The sequence below is a fragment of the Panthera onca genome, chromosome C1, assembly GCF_046562875.1.
Source record: "Panthera onca isolate mPanOnc1 chromosome C1, mPanOnc1 haplotype 2, whole genome shotgun sequence".
Lineage (NCBI taxonomy): Eukaryota > Metazoa > Chordata > Mammalia > Carnivora > Felidae > Panthera > Panthera onca.
In genome coordinates this window covers 30,154,812-30,171,280 of record NC_138346.1, presented here as the reverse complement: position 1 = coordinate 30,171,280, position 16,469 = coordinate 30,154,812, and the positions used below count along the sequence as shown (strand labels likewise).

The window sequence follows — 16,469 nt, the reverse complement described above, 5'->3', positions numbered from 1 at the left end:
GCGCCCAACTCTTGATTTCAGCTCAGGTGGTGATCCCAGGGTTGTGGGTTGGAGCTCCATGTTGGGCTCTGCCCTGAGCATGAAGCCTGCTTGAGATTCTCTGCCTGGGTGGCTCAGTTGGTTAAGTGTCTTCACTTCGACTCAGGTCGTGATCTCATGGTTACTGAGCCCCAGTAGGGCTGTCTGCTCTCAGCATAGAGCCTGCTTTGAATCCTCTGTCTACCTCTCTCTGTGTGCCCCCCACCGCATGCTCTCTCAAAAATAAACGTTTAAAAAAGATTTTCTGCCCCTTTGCCCTGCTTGTGCATGTGTGCAGGCACTTTCTAAAATTTAAAAAAAAAAGATAAATTTTTTGCTAGATTTTTAGCCCTGCAGGTTTATAATGGTTCAGACCTTGGGTACTTTTGCAGGGAGTTAACCAAGTTAATACGCAGGCTGGTTTTCCTCAGTGGGGATGTTGGGAGTATTTTAATGTTTGCTGGAATACTTAATGAAACATTGGAGAAAAGGGAATTAAGTGTTGAGATAGACCAATGACTTCAATTGCAGACGAAGTATAGTAAAACCTTGGTTTGCGAGCATAATTTATTCTGGAAACATGTTTACAATCCAAAGCACTTGTATGTCAAAGCAAATTTCCCTTTAAGAAATATTGGAAACTCAGATGATTCGTTCCACAACCAAAAAACATTCATGTAAAAAGGGTTACAGGACTGTAATTTAATACAAAATACAAAGAAAAATTAACTTGCATGTACCTTTGAAAACCCTCATGGCTGGTGTGAGGGAGGTGAGAGAGGAGGGTTATTGTGTAGGATGACTTTCACCATCACTAATGAATGTTGACTACAGTACAGTTTTTTTATTTTGAAAGAAGGATCAGAGCGAGAATCCCAAGCAGGCTCCCCCCCCCCCCCCCCCCCCACCGTAAGCACGGAGCCCAGTGGGGCTCGAACTCAAAAACTGAGATCATGAGCTGAGCTGAAACCCAAGAGTCAAAACACAATTAACCCACCAAGCCACCCAGGCACCACAACTACAGTACAATGTTGAGAGACTTGTCATATACGTATTTAATGTAATTGGCAATAAGGCAGCAGAGGGTCTCTATCTGTAGGCAGCCTGACCTAGAATGAAGCAAGGCATTCCTAAGCTTTCTCTTGTATGGACAAGCAAAGGACTGCCCAGAGGTAGAGGTGCTTTGAAGTGACAAAAAAATACACTAGTGCCAGACACACTTCCAATGAAAAATTGATTTCTGCCAAACACCACAGCCTGAGAGCAAGCATCTGAGCGTGGGAGACAATCACCCATGGTCCGCAGCGAGAAAGAGAACCATTGGTTTAGTTGTGATTTGACGTTTGGCACCATATACTACTTGTATTGCAAGACCTTGCTCGTTTATCAAGTTAAAATTGAGAAATGTTTGCTCATCTTGCAGAACAAGTTACTCGCAGTACAAGGTTTTACTGTAATTTGTTGTCACCTAAGGATCTTCAAGTCGGGGGTTACTTGAGACTGAAACTTCACACAATTAACAAATTCCACTTGAAAGCAGTATGATCAGAGATGGGGTGTGCAGTGTTACTAAAGGGACACCTGACCCCGAGGAGGGAAATCAGCTCCAGGGAAAGATTCCCAAATTTGACACAAATTAGAACAACCATTCATCAGGCAGATGCTGCAAGTTGAAAACAATGCCTCATTGACCGTTAAGGGAGAGCTTGTTTTAAGGGTTTTTGGCAGTGTGGTTTTTGAGTAGCAGTGTGTCTTGGGAAAGGTGTTTACAGGTAATTGATTCCCAGGCTGTGGTTCATAAGCCTGGCTTGGGTGTGGAGGTGGGGACCGAGTGGCACATTTTACTTGGATTTGGAAATATGAGAACCTGTTGGGAAGGGACTTCCATACTGCGGTCTTGCTGCAGGTAAATACTGAGATGAAGGCAGTATGTCTAAGTCAAGCATACTTGACTTACTGGAATACCGGAAGCACCCGCATCATAGTTTGGAATATATGCAACCTTTGGCCTTTCTTTTTTTTTTTTTTTTTTTACCGTAGTTTTTATGAAAGAGTTTAGGAATTATATCTTGAAGTCTTATTTTTGTGGTCCCTATAGACCAAAGAGATGAAATGATATGTTTGAGGTCAGAATTTTCCTAGCCAAACCAGACAGTGCTATTCTTTTCCTCTCAGTTGGATTTTCTTTATATGGGAGACCACTTGGGGCGCCTGGGTGGCTTGGTTGGTTAAGCCTCCGACTTCGGCTCAGGTCATGATCTCACAGTCCGTGAGTTCGAGCCCCGCGTCGGGCTCTGTGCTGACAGCTCAGATCCTGGAGCCTGTTTCGGATTCTGTGTCTCCCTCTCTCTCTGCCCCTCCCCTGTTCATGCTCTGTCTCTCTCTGTCTCAAAAATAAATAAACGTTAAAAAAAAATTATATGGGAGACCACTTTACATGTGGGAAATTGTTTACATTCGAAAGAAAATGTATTTAATCAGTACTTCTACGTATTGATGACTACAATCTGCACTAAGCAGTATTTCTACCCTCATGAGGAATTTTCCAATTGTCAGTGTTATGAGAGCCAGCAGAGGGCAGTGCTTCATTTTCTGGAGAACCAGAGCCTGGAGATTATGGAACTGTTGCTATGGAAAGATCGAGATGTAGCAACTGGTGAATAGTAGCCCCAAATCATTCACAATCGTTGACATGTTAAAGGGATTGAGCTCAGCCAAAATGTAACATATTGATAAAAACTAATGATTAAAAATTTGGTTAAAAGTAAAAGGAGTTAGTCAATTCAAACTGCAGCTGTCTTGCAAATCTCAAAATGATAAACATGTGACTTTAAAAATCTTCACAGCCTCAAATATTTTTATTGGTATCTTTTAATTTTTATTTTAAAAAATAGTACAGTAGCATAGTTCAGAAATCAAGGGGTTATACAGTGAAGTCTGTCTCCCTACCCCCCCACCCCCAGGCCTCCTGTTTACCTCCATAAAAGCAACCAATATCAATGTCAACAAGTCCTTAGGTCTTTCCAAAACTAGTCTGAACATAGAGTAACTGTAGCATACAATACAAGGTGTTCTGCACCTTTTACTTTGTCCATCGAAATAGACTTGGATGTCATGGAAATTATATCTTGGATATTCCATATTGTATTTATAAAGCTTCCTGGTTTGCTAATAGTTACATAATCCTTTGTCTCATAGCTTATTTCACTGGTCTGTTTATTGGAGCTTTCGATGGCCTTCAGTTTTCTGCTGTTAGAAGCAATGCTCACATTTCATGTGAGCCAATATACCGAGCGACCTGTTTTTGAGCCATGGGGCGCAGAAAGCATATGTATACATAGAAAATGAGATATTTTTGTTTGTTTCTGACTTTGGAGAATTAAGATAAAAGAGGCCACCTTTTTTTTTTTTTTTTTTTTTACGCCCCAGAAGTGATTGCAGTAACTCAGACCATATTTATTTTTCATGTTCAGCATCCCTAGCACAAGGCTGGGAACCGTGTGGCAATTCAAAATGATTCATTCAGTATCCTGTCAGATGCTATAAAAATACAAAAGAGTTAAGAAAACTACAATAGGGAGTTGTCTCAAACACATAAAATTGTTAAAAATTAGTCATTATGTGATTAGGCAAGTAATCCAAAAAAAAGTTCAGAGGGTCAGGGAAGGCTAGAATTGAAAAGTTTTTTTAAAGAAGTTGGGACTTGAGCTGGATGGACCTTGATTGGTAATTTGTAAAAAAAGGAAACCCACACACACAAAAGAAAGAAAACACGTGAAAATTCCGGAGGGGGGGGGGCGGTAAGAAGCAGAATGATAAAGGCAGGAATAAGAATGGACAGTGACACATTTGGGAGGCAATTAGATCAATCTGGCTGGTTTTTGCAGTATCTGTTTGGTATTAGGGTGGGGTCAGGTTGTACATTCAGCCTGGCTCCTGTGAGGGCAGCGTGGGGCAGAGACTTGAAGGTTTCCAAGCCAGATAATGACAAAGGCAGACAGCTTTGACCTGGAGATGGTGTAGATGGAAACTTCTGAAGCAAAGGGCTGTTAAAACCCTAACATAAGTGAAAACGGCTAACTTACGGCATGTATACTCAATGAAATACTTTATGGACAATATAATTAAAAAGTAACAGACGCTAGCAAGATTAAAAAATACTGGAGTTTTTCCCTATTAGGAAAAGATAGGCTTGTGGACAAATACAAATACAAAAACCTTGGTGTTCATGTTTGGGGATATATGTGTACTCCCCACCCCCCACCCCCCCAAACAAATACAATTTAGCAATGGCAAATTTTTTGTCCTTACAATAAAAAAGTAAAAAAAATACATGCCTCATATACATTGTCCATTTTGAACCCCCTTGCAAGCCTATGAGATAAAGCAGACGCTGTTACTACCATTTTAGATGAGGAAACAACTCTGAGCAATGATTTGCCCGACGACTCACCTAGTGAGAGAGAAACTGAAACGCAGGTCTTGGCCAGGTAACGTGTTGGAAATAGAACGAAGAACATTCTTCATCCCTGCTTTTAGACAATTTAATCCTATTTCATTGATGTGACCCTTGCTGCATATCCTCAGTTAAGGAGAGTGAGAAGATAAAGTCACATAAGGGTACATTTAAAATGGATATTGAGACTGCTAAACATTCTCTCATTACGTGCTCTGTATGGATAATAATAGTTGCATTCCAGAAATGTCCCAAATGACCATCTGTTGTTTGGAAGGCCACTGGCCCGCATAACTTCAGTAAAGTAAAAATCAAAGGAAAATGTCCAGGGACTTCTCAAATTCATCCCCAAAAGAACTGCCCATATGTAAGATACTATTCAAACCTGACACCAACTTGTAAAACTTCTATCCTCCCTCCGTCCCTACAAAATGGGACTATTCTCTTTTTTTCTGATCACAGCCTGTTTTCCAACCTCTGTACATCTGCCCTTAATGTGTCACCTATCTGAAAATGCCTCTTTCCTCATCGGCACTTTAAAAAATTGCAGTCATTCTTCAAGATGCACTTCAAATACCTCTTTCAAGATATCTTTTATTCTGCTTCTGACCCTTTGCAGCCTCCGGACGCAGTCTTTTATAGAACTTCTATACTGTCTTGTTTTTAAATTCTCTGTGTAGCTCCCCTATGATTCCTAGGAGATTTTTACGTTCATCCAAGAGGAAAGGATCTAATATTTACTAAGCAGTTACTATGTCAGAAGGTGCCAAGAATTTCATTGATTAATACCAGCTAATAGTGATCAAGTTATTTATAGAGCTAAGTACCCTTCTAAGTGCTTTACCTGCATCAACTCATTTAATTTCCACAGCAACGTAGCAGGTACCACTATTATCTCCATTTTGAGATGGGAGAAACAGGTCCAGAGATTTGAATTAATGTAGCCACAAGGTCACAGAGCTAGGATGTGTGAGGGCCTTACTTCAAATCCAGATACCCTACTTCTGGAAGCCCTGGGACTTGCCTTCTTCAAACAGCTTCTATCCATTGAAGAGGCAGGTCTGACCCATTGGGTCTCTGCCTCAGTCCCCGAGAGCCTGGATTCTTTACTGTCCTGCCAGCTAGGCACTGAACTCCCTCACTCCCTTCCCTAATTGTTCAGTGCCTGTCCTCTCCTCCAGCCTCTGTCCTTTTAGTCACTCAATCCTGCTCCTAATCATTAGACCCCGGAAAGCTTCACTAGTCAGATTCCAACTATCCGGGGAGGAGGCTTGGAGTCCCCAGGCCCAGGCCCAATGCTACTTCCTGGATCTACCCTCAAACTGAGAATAAAAAATTAACTCCTGTTTCTGCTGGGAAGTACTTGTACTGCTTGCTACTCTCCCCTAGCAGATTCCTGTTACTATCAGCGATTATCAAAGCTACTAACACTAGAGTTTTTAGCCTGGGATCTAAGAACGCTATTTTATTAAATTTTTTTTTTTTAACATTTATTTATTTTTGAGACAGAGAGAGACAGAGCATGAACGGGGGGGGCGGGGGGGGGGGGTCAGAAAGAGAGGGAGACACAGAATCGGAAGCAGGCTCCAGGCTCTGGGCCATCAGCCCAGAGCCTGAGGCGGGGCTCGAACTCACGGACCACAAGATGGTGACCTGAGCTGAAGTCGGACGCTCAACCGACTGAGCCACACATTTTCTTAATGTTTATTTATTTTGAGAAAGAGTGCACAAGAGAGCACGAGTGAGCAGGGGAGGGGCAGAGAGAGAGGGCGACACAGAATCCGAAGCAGGCTCCAGGCTTTGAGCTGTCAGCACAGAGCCCCCCCCCATGGGGCTTGAACCCACAAATTGTGAGATCGTGACCTGAGCCAAAGTCAGACACTTAACCGACTGAGCCACCCAGGTGTCCCAGATTACCTTTTTTAAAAAAAGCATGTTTCTAGGGAAAGGACCTGAAACTTTCATTAGATTCTAAAATGAATTCAGCATCCCTCTAAGACCTTTGTAGACCTTCTTTAAAGCATTTTTCTTTTTTGGAAGCCCTACCTTTCATGTCAAACACTGAAACATATTGAAATCCCATATTAAATGTAAGTTTTTATATAATTACAAAATATTTCATTTGGCCGACATAAAGGTGTATTTTATAGACGTATAATTATTTATTAATTTTGACTTTTCAAGTTTCTCTTTTTGTATTCTAGAACCAATACTATTTTTTAAGATCTCAGATTTTTTTGAAGTTTATTTATTGAGAGAGAGAGAGAGAAATCCCAAGCAGGCCTTGAGCTGTCCTGATGCAGGGCTCAAACCCACAAACTGGGAGATCTTGACCTGAGCCTAAACCAAGACTTGGATGCTTAACCAGCTGAGCCACCCAGGCACCCAAAGATCTCAAATATTTTTATAGGCCCTTGGTAAGCTCCTGCTTACCAGGTAGTAACATCTCCTGCTCCATAATTTCCTTCTGCCCTTGGTTGCCTAATCCTCTCCCGCGTTCTCACCCTTCCTTTCTCCAACAGCCTTGAGAATCTCTCCATTTGCTTGAGCTAAGGATGAGCCTATAGAGTTCTCTTTGTCTTGGATCCTCCAGCTTTTCTCCTGATCCGGAAATCAAGGCCTATCCCTTGAGGGCAAGTGGAATCTCTTAACCCCTCGTGGTACAGGGGGCAGACACTGACAATGAGTACCTTTCTTCCTACCCTCCCTCCATACTGGGTAGGGCAGAAACCATGAAATTTGGGAGTGACAGGTTGGGATATGCTGAGCTATGCCACACATTTTGGGGGAATAATTTCCAAATCCAGATCTGATTGTTGTATGGGCCAACAGTAAAGGACAGAGCCAATAAAGATCTGAGACTAGCATTTCCAAAAGCTGAGAGATGAAATAAAAAAGGATACTGACTCAAGAAATAATACATCTCCTCCTCCCAATTTTCAAAATAAAATCCGGAAAATATGGAAAGTTAAATGCTTTTAAAAATTGCAGTGAGTAACAGAGTTTGTATTCATAAAAGACAAGGATACCATGGGGCGCCTGGGTGGCGCAGTCGGTTAAGCGTCCGACTTCAGCCAGGTCACGATCTCGCGGTCCGTGAGTTTGAGCCCCGCGTCAGGCTCTGGGCTGATGGCTCGGAGCCTGGAGCCTGTTTCCGATTCTGTGTCTCCCTCTCTCTCTCTGCCCCTCCCCCGTTCATGCTCTGTCTCTCTCTGTCCCAAAAATAAATAAAAAACGTTGGAAAAAAAAAAAAATTAAAAAAAAAAAAAAAAAAAAAAGACAAGGATACCAGCAGAGACAAGGGACAGGAACAGGATCCTCAGGAAACCCCAAAATCAAGCAACCCCAATGTTTGTTCACTTCTATACTGGGTGCTCTTTCCTCTCTGAACAATCTACACTTTTCTTGGCTTTCTTCTGGCACTTATTACTGTCTACCTTGTTCTGGCATTGTTTTCATGCAGGTTTGATCTCTAGACTTTCTAAACTGTTAAGTGCCACATGCCTCTGTATACCCCTTAGACACTCATCTGTTTGCTAAAGGAATAAATGGATAGAAGGCAAAATACCATTACCGTCTAAAATGCAACAGATTTGCACCATGAAGAGGTCACTCACTGACGTAAAGGTATACTTCATTGGTCTTGTACTGGTGCCTACATCAATACAGTTATAGGAATAGAAGGTAGAAATATATCACTATGTCACACATGCTTTCTTTTTCTGAAATCTTTCTGAGATTGGGCTGGCCTACCTACTATCTAGATGTCAGGGTTTTACATTGACAGCAATGTCATGCATACTTGCACATACCCAGAGTTTTCCAAAAATGTTAAGTACACTGATACCATGAGGGATTAAGGATAGGAGCATATCCTCATTGACAGGTGGGGTCACCTCCCCTTGAACCTGAACTGACCTGGTGGCTACTTGGACCGAGAGAGTACAGTGGACATGGTACTGCATCAGGGGTCGGACATAGACTTTAAGAGGCCTAGAGATGTCCACCTTGGCTTCTTAGGGCCCTAAACTGTGCCATATAAGAAGTCTGACTACCCCAAGGTACCATGCTGGAAAAGCTGTGAAGAAAAAAGAGAAGAGAAGAAGGGAAGAACAGACAGTAGGGCAGAGAAGACAAGCTGTTTCCAACCTCAGCCACTGGGGTCATCCCGGTCCAGCTAAAGTTCCAGACCTTGTGAAGTGGAGAGATGAAACATCTCTCTGTGCCTTATTTGAATTTCGGACTCAGATTTATGAGATATAATAGTAATAAATTGTGATTTTAAGCAACTAGCTTTTGGGACACTTCACTAGGCATTCATAGTTCACAATGTGTTAAGCTACTATAACCATTACTTTAATTTATAAATGTATATACATAGATTTCATGAAATAAAGAAATTAAGTACATGCTGCATTTTTAAGACACGTCTGATAGGTTCCTTGTGCAAAACTGAAGTGAGCTTAAGCACATATTTTAACACTTTTGAAATGAGTTAATCATATATTTAACATTAAGATTTAGGACTTCCAAATTACTAAGATTTAAAAAAATAGCTGATACTGTGTCACCAGTGGTGACTAATCCAATATGGTATAATTAGCAAAAATGACAGATAATTTAAGTTGCAGGGGGGAAAAAAATGAAGATCTTTCCTAAGGTTTATACCCACACAAAAATGTAATGCCAATAAATTGACTAAAAATAACAACAAAAAGATACGGTTAGTTCTGTACCTTGGAACCAAATAACCTGAAAGCATTTGTCAGGGGACCCACATAAAAGCTTTGCACTGATTTGTGGAAGAGTGATAACTCACTGAGCTGTTTCCAGGAGACACAGGTTCTTGGTCTCAGAGTTCCTGAGCTGTTCGCTCACCGTGCCAGAACAGCTGACTTCCCACAGCGTGTGCTTTAGTATCTCAGCAACCGAGGCCCGAAAGCGAGTTTGGAACTTCTTACTAATTAGGACGTAGAGGATGGGGTTCAAACAACTATTGAGGAATGCCAAGCCGGTGGAGAGGGGGATGCCGGCCTGAAGCACATGGTGGAAATAGCTACTGTGGTGGATTGTAAGCTCCCAAATGCTAAACAGGTGATAAGGAGTCCAACAAATCAAAAAGGCCATGACCACAGCGAGGATGGTCCAGAAATGCTTACTGGAGACCAGGATGCTTCGCTTCTTCACCTTGAATATGAGACACAAGTAGCAAATGCTCATTGCTAGCAAGGGGAAGAGGTACCCAACAATAAATTTCACCCAGGTCAGAACATGGTGCCTCACGAAAGTAAGGTCAGGATCATACTCGTGGAAATTGTTATAGCAGAGAGTGTGGTTATTGAACTCCAGAGTGTCCCGGAAGTATAGGGCAGGACCACCCATTAGAGAAGCCAAAAACCAAACGAACGTAATAACTATCAGGGAGTTCTTTAGGGTTCGGTGCCGATGAGATACGACAGGATGGATCAAGTGGATATAGCGGTCCAGACTAATCACCGTCAGGAAAAAAACACTAGCAAACATGTTCAGCTGGGCAATGAAGGAATTGGCCTTGCACAACAAGATGCCAAAGGGCCAGTGGAAATTCATGGCCACGTAGGAGATGTACAGAGGTAGGAAGAGAAGAAAAATGAAATCCGCAATAGCCAGATTGAGGAACCAGAGAGCGGTGACTGTCTTCTTCCACTTGAACCCCGTGAACCAAATAACAGTGGCATTTCCTGGAATACCCAAAATGAATGCGACACAGTATAACACCAGGGAGATCCAGTGAACAACTCCCAGGTGGGCTTTCTCCTCCAAATCAGACTCTGAGGAGTAATATTCCAGGGTATAGGAGTAGTTCTCAAATTCTTCAAATAATGTTTCGTCTAGATCTTCCATGACCTTGTCAAGTGGAGAATGAGGGTATCTCTAGAAGCAAATTTTAAAAGAAAGAAAACAATGTTTAAAAGCAGAAGAAATGTTCAGTGAATAAGGAACGCCAGGCTAAAAATATTGCATCTTATGAACTGGAAAAAGTATATTTTGGGATAAGATTTGTGATTATATTCCAGACGTCCAAATCTTGGTGAACCTCGAGTTTGCTCCGATTACTCTCAAAGCTGTAAGAATTGATTTTTGTAAAGTATTCAGTAAATGCCAAATTAAAACGACGCAGGTGTAATCCCTCTCTCCGTAAGACCTATAGGCCTGACTAGAGAGAATCTAACATTCAATAGGCATATATTAGGTTCTTACTCTGCACGATTATTTTATGGAAGGTACAAAAGAAAACAGATGAATACTTACACGGTGATGACTTCAAATCCCTTAGTGGTACCCTGACTTCCCAAGCTATGGACAGAGTTCCAACTGCTTCATCAATCCACCCACCTGGATGTCACAGACAAGTGCTAGAGATTTTAATACCCTATTTTGTATCCATTGATGTTTTGATTCTATGTTTATGAATGCAAATATGTCCATAAGAATTATATCAGTATGGAAGGCTTTTCAACCAAAAGGTATCCTTGGGAGTAAACTTGACTATGACCATTTAGTTTCTGTATCAATTTCCCATAGAGTGCAGCTAAGCTTTACTTAAAATTTTGTTTTATTGAAATTCCTTTGAAGTAATTTGAATTAATGATCTTTTACATTTACAACAAAAATCTGATTTTTCTTTAAAGTTTATTTATGTATTTTGAGAGGTCGGAGGGGCAGAGAGAGGGAGAAAGAGAATCCCAAATAGGCTCCGTGCTATCAGCACGGAGTTTGGGTCTCAAACTCACAAACCGTGAGATCATGACCTGAGCTGAGATCAAGAGTCAGAGGCTCAACCAACTGAGCCACCCAGGAGCCCTGAAAAAATCTGATTTATTAATCATTTTATTTTGTTTATGTTTGTCCATACAAAAATGTGTCTATTATAATTTCACCCAAACTTAAATTCTCTTTCATGAGCTTTTCTCCCCCCTCCTATCAAGGGTTAAGAAGATGGAAAAGGCATCTTTTCAATCAGAGTAAAGTTTTGCTGGGTGCGATTTTAACAACCTCAATTTTATTTCTTGTTATTTCTGTCTGTTATATTCAAAATCAAGTAGAAAAAAAGATGAATAGTTGCATTTATTTCATGGAGCTACAATCATGAATGGGGCAAATATGTAAGATCTGGGATTACAGTAGGGTTAGAATGAAGAGGTCAAAATGTCCCATGTTGCTCAGAGACATCTCCCACTCCTGCTAACGCTGAATTTATCATCCCACCTAAAATTGTCTGAGGAATCTGGCAGGGCATAATTAAAAAATAAAAGCAGGGGCACCTGGGTGGCTCAGTCAGTTGAGCATCTGACTTCGGCTCAGGTCACAATCTCATAGCCCATGGGTTCGAGCCCCGCGTCAGGCTCTGTGCTGACAGCTCAGAGCCTGGAGCCTGCTTCAGATTCTGTGTCCCCCTCTCTCTCCGCCCCAACCCTGCTTCTGCTCTGTCTCTCTCTTTCAAAAAAGTGAATAAACATTAAAAAAAAATTTTTTTTTAACTAAAAGCAATTCATTAGCATCCTTCCAGACCCAGCCACCCTTCTTTATTTTTCAATATTCAGCTCAAATGCCACTTTTTCCTAGAAACATTTCTTGACATCACCTTCCCCCAGATAATTATAATAAGAAGAACTATTATTATAAATAATAGTCAATGTTATTGGGAATTGTTTTGGTGCCAGGCATGTATGATATAACTTGATTCTCATAAGAATCTTATAAAGTGGGTAAGTGGTCCTATTACTATTCCCATTTATAAGAAAGGATACTGACGTTTGAAGAAGCTTAGTGAGTTTCTCAGGATCACACAACCAATAACCGGAGAGTCAGGATGTAAATTCAGATCTGTTGAAAACAGAGCCTGAGCTCTTAGCTACTACAACCGTGTATGACACTGTGCTCTTATTGTACTTAATATACTATATTGTCATTGGTTTATCATTGATTTCTGCCCTACCAAACTCTCAATTCCTTGAGAACAATGCCTGTCACCTCTGAACCCCATGGTCCCTAGCACAAGTCTTAACGTATCACAGGTGCTTAACAAGGGCTGAAGAAATGATTGGCTCTGCTACAAACCCTGTTCAGAACCAAAGGCAACAGGAGAGTTTGTGAGTTCACCCCCAAGTCACCGTCATCGCCAGAGTCTCTCTGACCTTGAGCACCCCCAGGATCTTGGCTTTTCTCTTGACACCCGGTCTTTTCCTTCATGTATCCTACTTCAGGGAGCAAGAATTGGCTTCTTTCTTGCCGCCCTTTGCTTGCAGGTCTGGGATCTAACTCTGCCCACCGCTTCTGGTCCCTGACCCTCCTCTGTGTCAAATCTTTTCTAGCCTAATGTCTAACTCCCTGTCTTGGTTTTCTGCCTATATACTGGGACACCCTCACCTTCCTGGTGGTTATGACCTTTTAGGCTGTTAGGAATTCTGCAGCCCAACGGTCCACCCAGGTGGCGGTCTAAATCACCTTACAAAATCCTAAGCAGGAGGCAGAAGGAACCTCATTCTCCAAACACAGAAAGCCAGTGGAAGACCCCTAACTGCACTACAATGATTATGTTCACCAAAAGTCAGAAACCTCTCCCTTCCAATGCCATTACTGACCCTACTGGGCCAGAATGATCATAGGACCTCCTGAACGACACCAACCACCTCTGTTCCCAGTTCTCTTGGTGGAGGGGGGCAGCACCTTGCAAATGAGTGCCCTAGCTCGTCCGTTTCAGAATCCCTTCGAACAGAAAACCCTGAGGTTCACAGAGGTTCCCAATCTTCCAGAAAGCAGATGAGTTGACTGGACACAACGTCCAGTTAGTGCAAGCTGGAGAAAGATCTTCAAGAGTTGCTAAATGTTGCCCAGCTGACACCTTCACAGGAAATATAATCTAGGAATTCCCCTACAATTTAGAGCAGATGTTTTTGTGTGGTGATGATAGTGAGGGGTGTGGGTAGGATGGAGAAAAGAGAGAAGTAAGGCAGAGTTCAGCAACTCTCCCCCTGAGTCCTTGGACAGAGAGTTAACCCTTAAGGACATATTCTTGTATAATTCTTTTTTTTTTTAACGTTTATTTATTTTTGAGACAGAGAGAGACAGAGCATGAATGGGGGAGGGTCAGAGAGAGGGAGACACAGAATCTGAAACAGGCTCCAGGCTGTGAGCTGTCAGCACAGAGCCCGACGCGGGGCTCGAACTCACGGACCACGAGATCATGACCTGAGCCGAAGTCGGCCGCTTAACCGACTGAGCCACCCAGGCGCCCCAATCTTGTATAATTCTTATACCTTGCTGATATGTTGCTTTAGTTTATAGGCACCTCCGGACCTAATTAAGCTTCCAAATCTCACACCTACCCACCTATCTAGCAACTATATTAGTTTCATAGGGTTGACAAGACCAAGTGCTCTAAACTTAAAATCTTAAAATTTTAGGGGCGCCTGGCTAGCTCAGTCAGTTAAGTAGCCAACTCTAGATTTTGGCTCAAGTCATGATCTCACAGTTCGTGAGATCGAGCCCCGCAGCGGGCTCTGCACGGACAGTGCTGAGCCTGCTTGGGATTCTCTTTCTCCCTCTCTCTCTCTCTCTCTCTCTCTGCCCCTCCCATGCTCTCTCTCTCTGTCTCTTAAAATAACTAAATAAACTTTAAAAAAAATCTGAAAATGTTAAAACAAATTTTTTGTCTCACAATCTGGAAGCTGGAAGTCTGAAGTGAGGTGCAGGCAGGGTCGTTTCCTTCCTGAAGTGAGGGAGGTCTGTGAGGGAGAATCTTCCCTAGCTTCTGGTGGTTTGCTGGAAAACTTTGGCATTTCTTGGCTTGTACATGTGACACCCTAATATCTGCCTTCATCACCACATGGCGTTCTCCCTGTGTGAGTCTCTGTGTCCAAATTTCCCCCTTTTATAAGGCCACTGGTCATACCGGATTACGACCTACCCTAATGACCTCGTTTTAACTTGATGACCTCTGTAAACACCCTAATTCCAAATAAGATCACATTGTGAGATACTGGGGGTTAAGACGTCAACCTATCTTTTTGGGGCGGCCACAATTCAACCCATAACATTAACCTAGTGCTGGCAGCCACCATTTCTGAATTGTAATCACTCATTCATTCAGTACGTATTTAAAAAAATTTTTTTTAATGTTTATTTATTTTTGAGAGAGAGAGAGAGACAGAGACATGCAGACCATGAGCAGGGGAGGGGCAGAGAAAGAGGGAGACACAGTCTGAAGCAGGCTCCAGGCTCTGAGCTGTCAGCACAGAGCCCCATGTGGGGCTCGAACTCATGAACCACAAGATCATTTCAGTACGTATTTAGTAAGCGCCTCCATTTCTCAGGGACTATCCTAGTTAATTGTGCTTCCTCACTAAATGAGACAATTATTTCTTCCCTCTTAGTTTTTAGATTCTAGCAGAAGGGGATAGACAATAAAAAAGCAAATGACATGATGTGTTAAAAGGTGGTAAGGGCTGTAGAAAAAACTGGGGGGAAAAGAACAGAATAAAGGGAAAAGGTAAGGTGCTTTTAACTTTCAGTGAAGTGGACAGAGAAGGACTCTTTGAGAAGATGGCAACCACAAAAGATGGGGGGGGCACGGGGTAAGGGAGTTTGTTACGTGGATCTTGTAGGCGAGAGTGTTCCGGGCAGAGGGAACAGCCAGCGCAAAAGCCTACGGCAGAAGTGCCTCTAACACATTCCAGAAACAGTAAAGATGCCAGTAGAGCTAGAATAGGGTGAGCGAGGTGAGCAAGGGGAAGAGTAGAAGAAAGGAAGCAAGAAGGATGCGTGGGAGGTCAGATTGTGTAGACGGTTGAAGGCCGCTGAGGGACTCTGGCTTACACTCTAAGGGAAGTGGGACGCCATTGAAGGATTTTGAGCAGAGGTGAAATGTAATCTGTTTCTATTATCAAACAATCCCTCCTTCTGCTCTGCTGGGAACAGACTTTGGCGTGTGGTGGTGGCAGTGCGGCCAAGCGAATAATATAGAAGTAGCAAGACCAGTTAGAAGATTATTGCGAGACGCCCGGTCAGAGATGAGAGTGGATTGGATAAGAGGAGAAAGGACTGGATTCCTTTTTTTTTTTTTTTTTAAGCTTATTTATTTTGAGATCGAAAGAGAGGGGTGGGGGAGGGGCAGAGAGAGAAGGAGAGACAGAATCCCAGTCTCCACACTGTCAGCGCAGAGCCCACGGCAGGACTGAAACTCACGAACCACGAGACCATGACCTGAGCCAAAACCAAGAGTCGGAATCTTAACCGACTGAGCCACCCAGGTGTCCCGGGGCTGAATTCTATCTCTGTTTGGAAGCCAGAATCCATAGGTTCCTTGGTGGATCAGGTGTGAAAGAGGAGCGTCAAAAAGGACCCCCAGCTTTTAAGGGGCCCTCTGTCCCAGAGTCTAAGGCCCTCTACCACCCTTTGTTCCCTCTTCTCCTTGGCTGGGACATGGATCCAATGAGGAGATATCTTGTACCATGTGGATGAGGGAAACATGTTTTTTTCATAAGCTAGAAGCAGCTTGGGCCGTCAGATGACCTCAAGGAGCAGAGAGGCCCTACCTCTTCGGACTTCCTTTCTCTACGTGACTAAGTGAGAAAATATTTGCCCCGCTATTGTCTTGGGCTTCTGGTAAAGCAGTGGGGCCTGTATCCTAACTAACTTAGCTCCCCTAGACCTTGCCTTGAAGCACTGGGCTGGAGACCTAGCAGTGCCCACCTCCCATGAAGGGAGGCTGTGAGAAACCCTCAAGGAAGGAGCTACTCTTAGCAATGGTCATGGCTCCTGGAAACATACTGGCAGAGAGAAAGCAGGGAATCTTCCCTTAGCGACAGCAGAAAGAGGAAGAAGCTGCCTTTGTAAGGGGGGAGTCTCTCTTACCCAAAGCAGCATTTCCATTCCTCTTAATTTTTTTTTTTAACATTTATTTATTATTGAGAGACAGAGAGAGACAGACCGTAAGCAGGGGAGGGGCAGAAAG

The 16,469-nt window shown here is 42.8% G+C and overlaps 1 protein-coding gene across 6 annotated transcripts in view; it reads right to left on the bottom strand.

Moving 5' to 3' along the window:
* Positions 1–8,808: 8,808 nt before the first annotated feature.
* The window catches only part of CMKLR2 (chemerin chemokine-like receptor 2), a 50,730-nt gene continuing 43,069 nt past the window's right edge, over positions 8,809–16,469 (bottom strand). For all 6 annotated transcript variants that reach the window (XM_060623174.2, XM_060623176.2, XM_078450955.1 and 3 more), the window contains one exon: positions 8,809–10,387. In XM_060623174.2, coding sequence (XP_060479157.1) covers positions 9,290–10,357 — 1,068 coding nt within the window. In that variant the 5' untranslated portion in view covers positions 10,358–10,387 and the 3' untranslated portion in view covers positions 8,809–9,289. The remainder of the gene's footprint in view (positions 10,388–16,469) is intronic.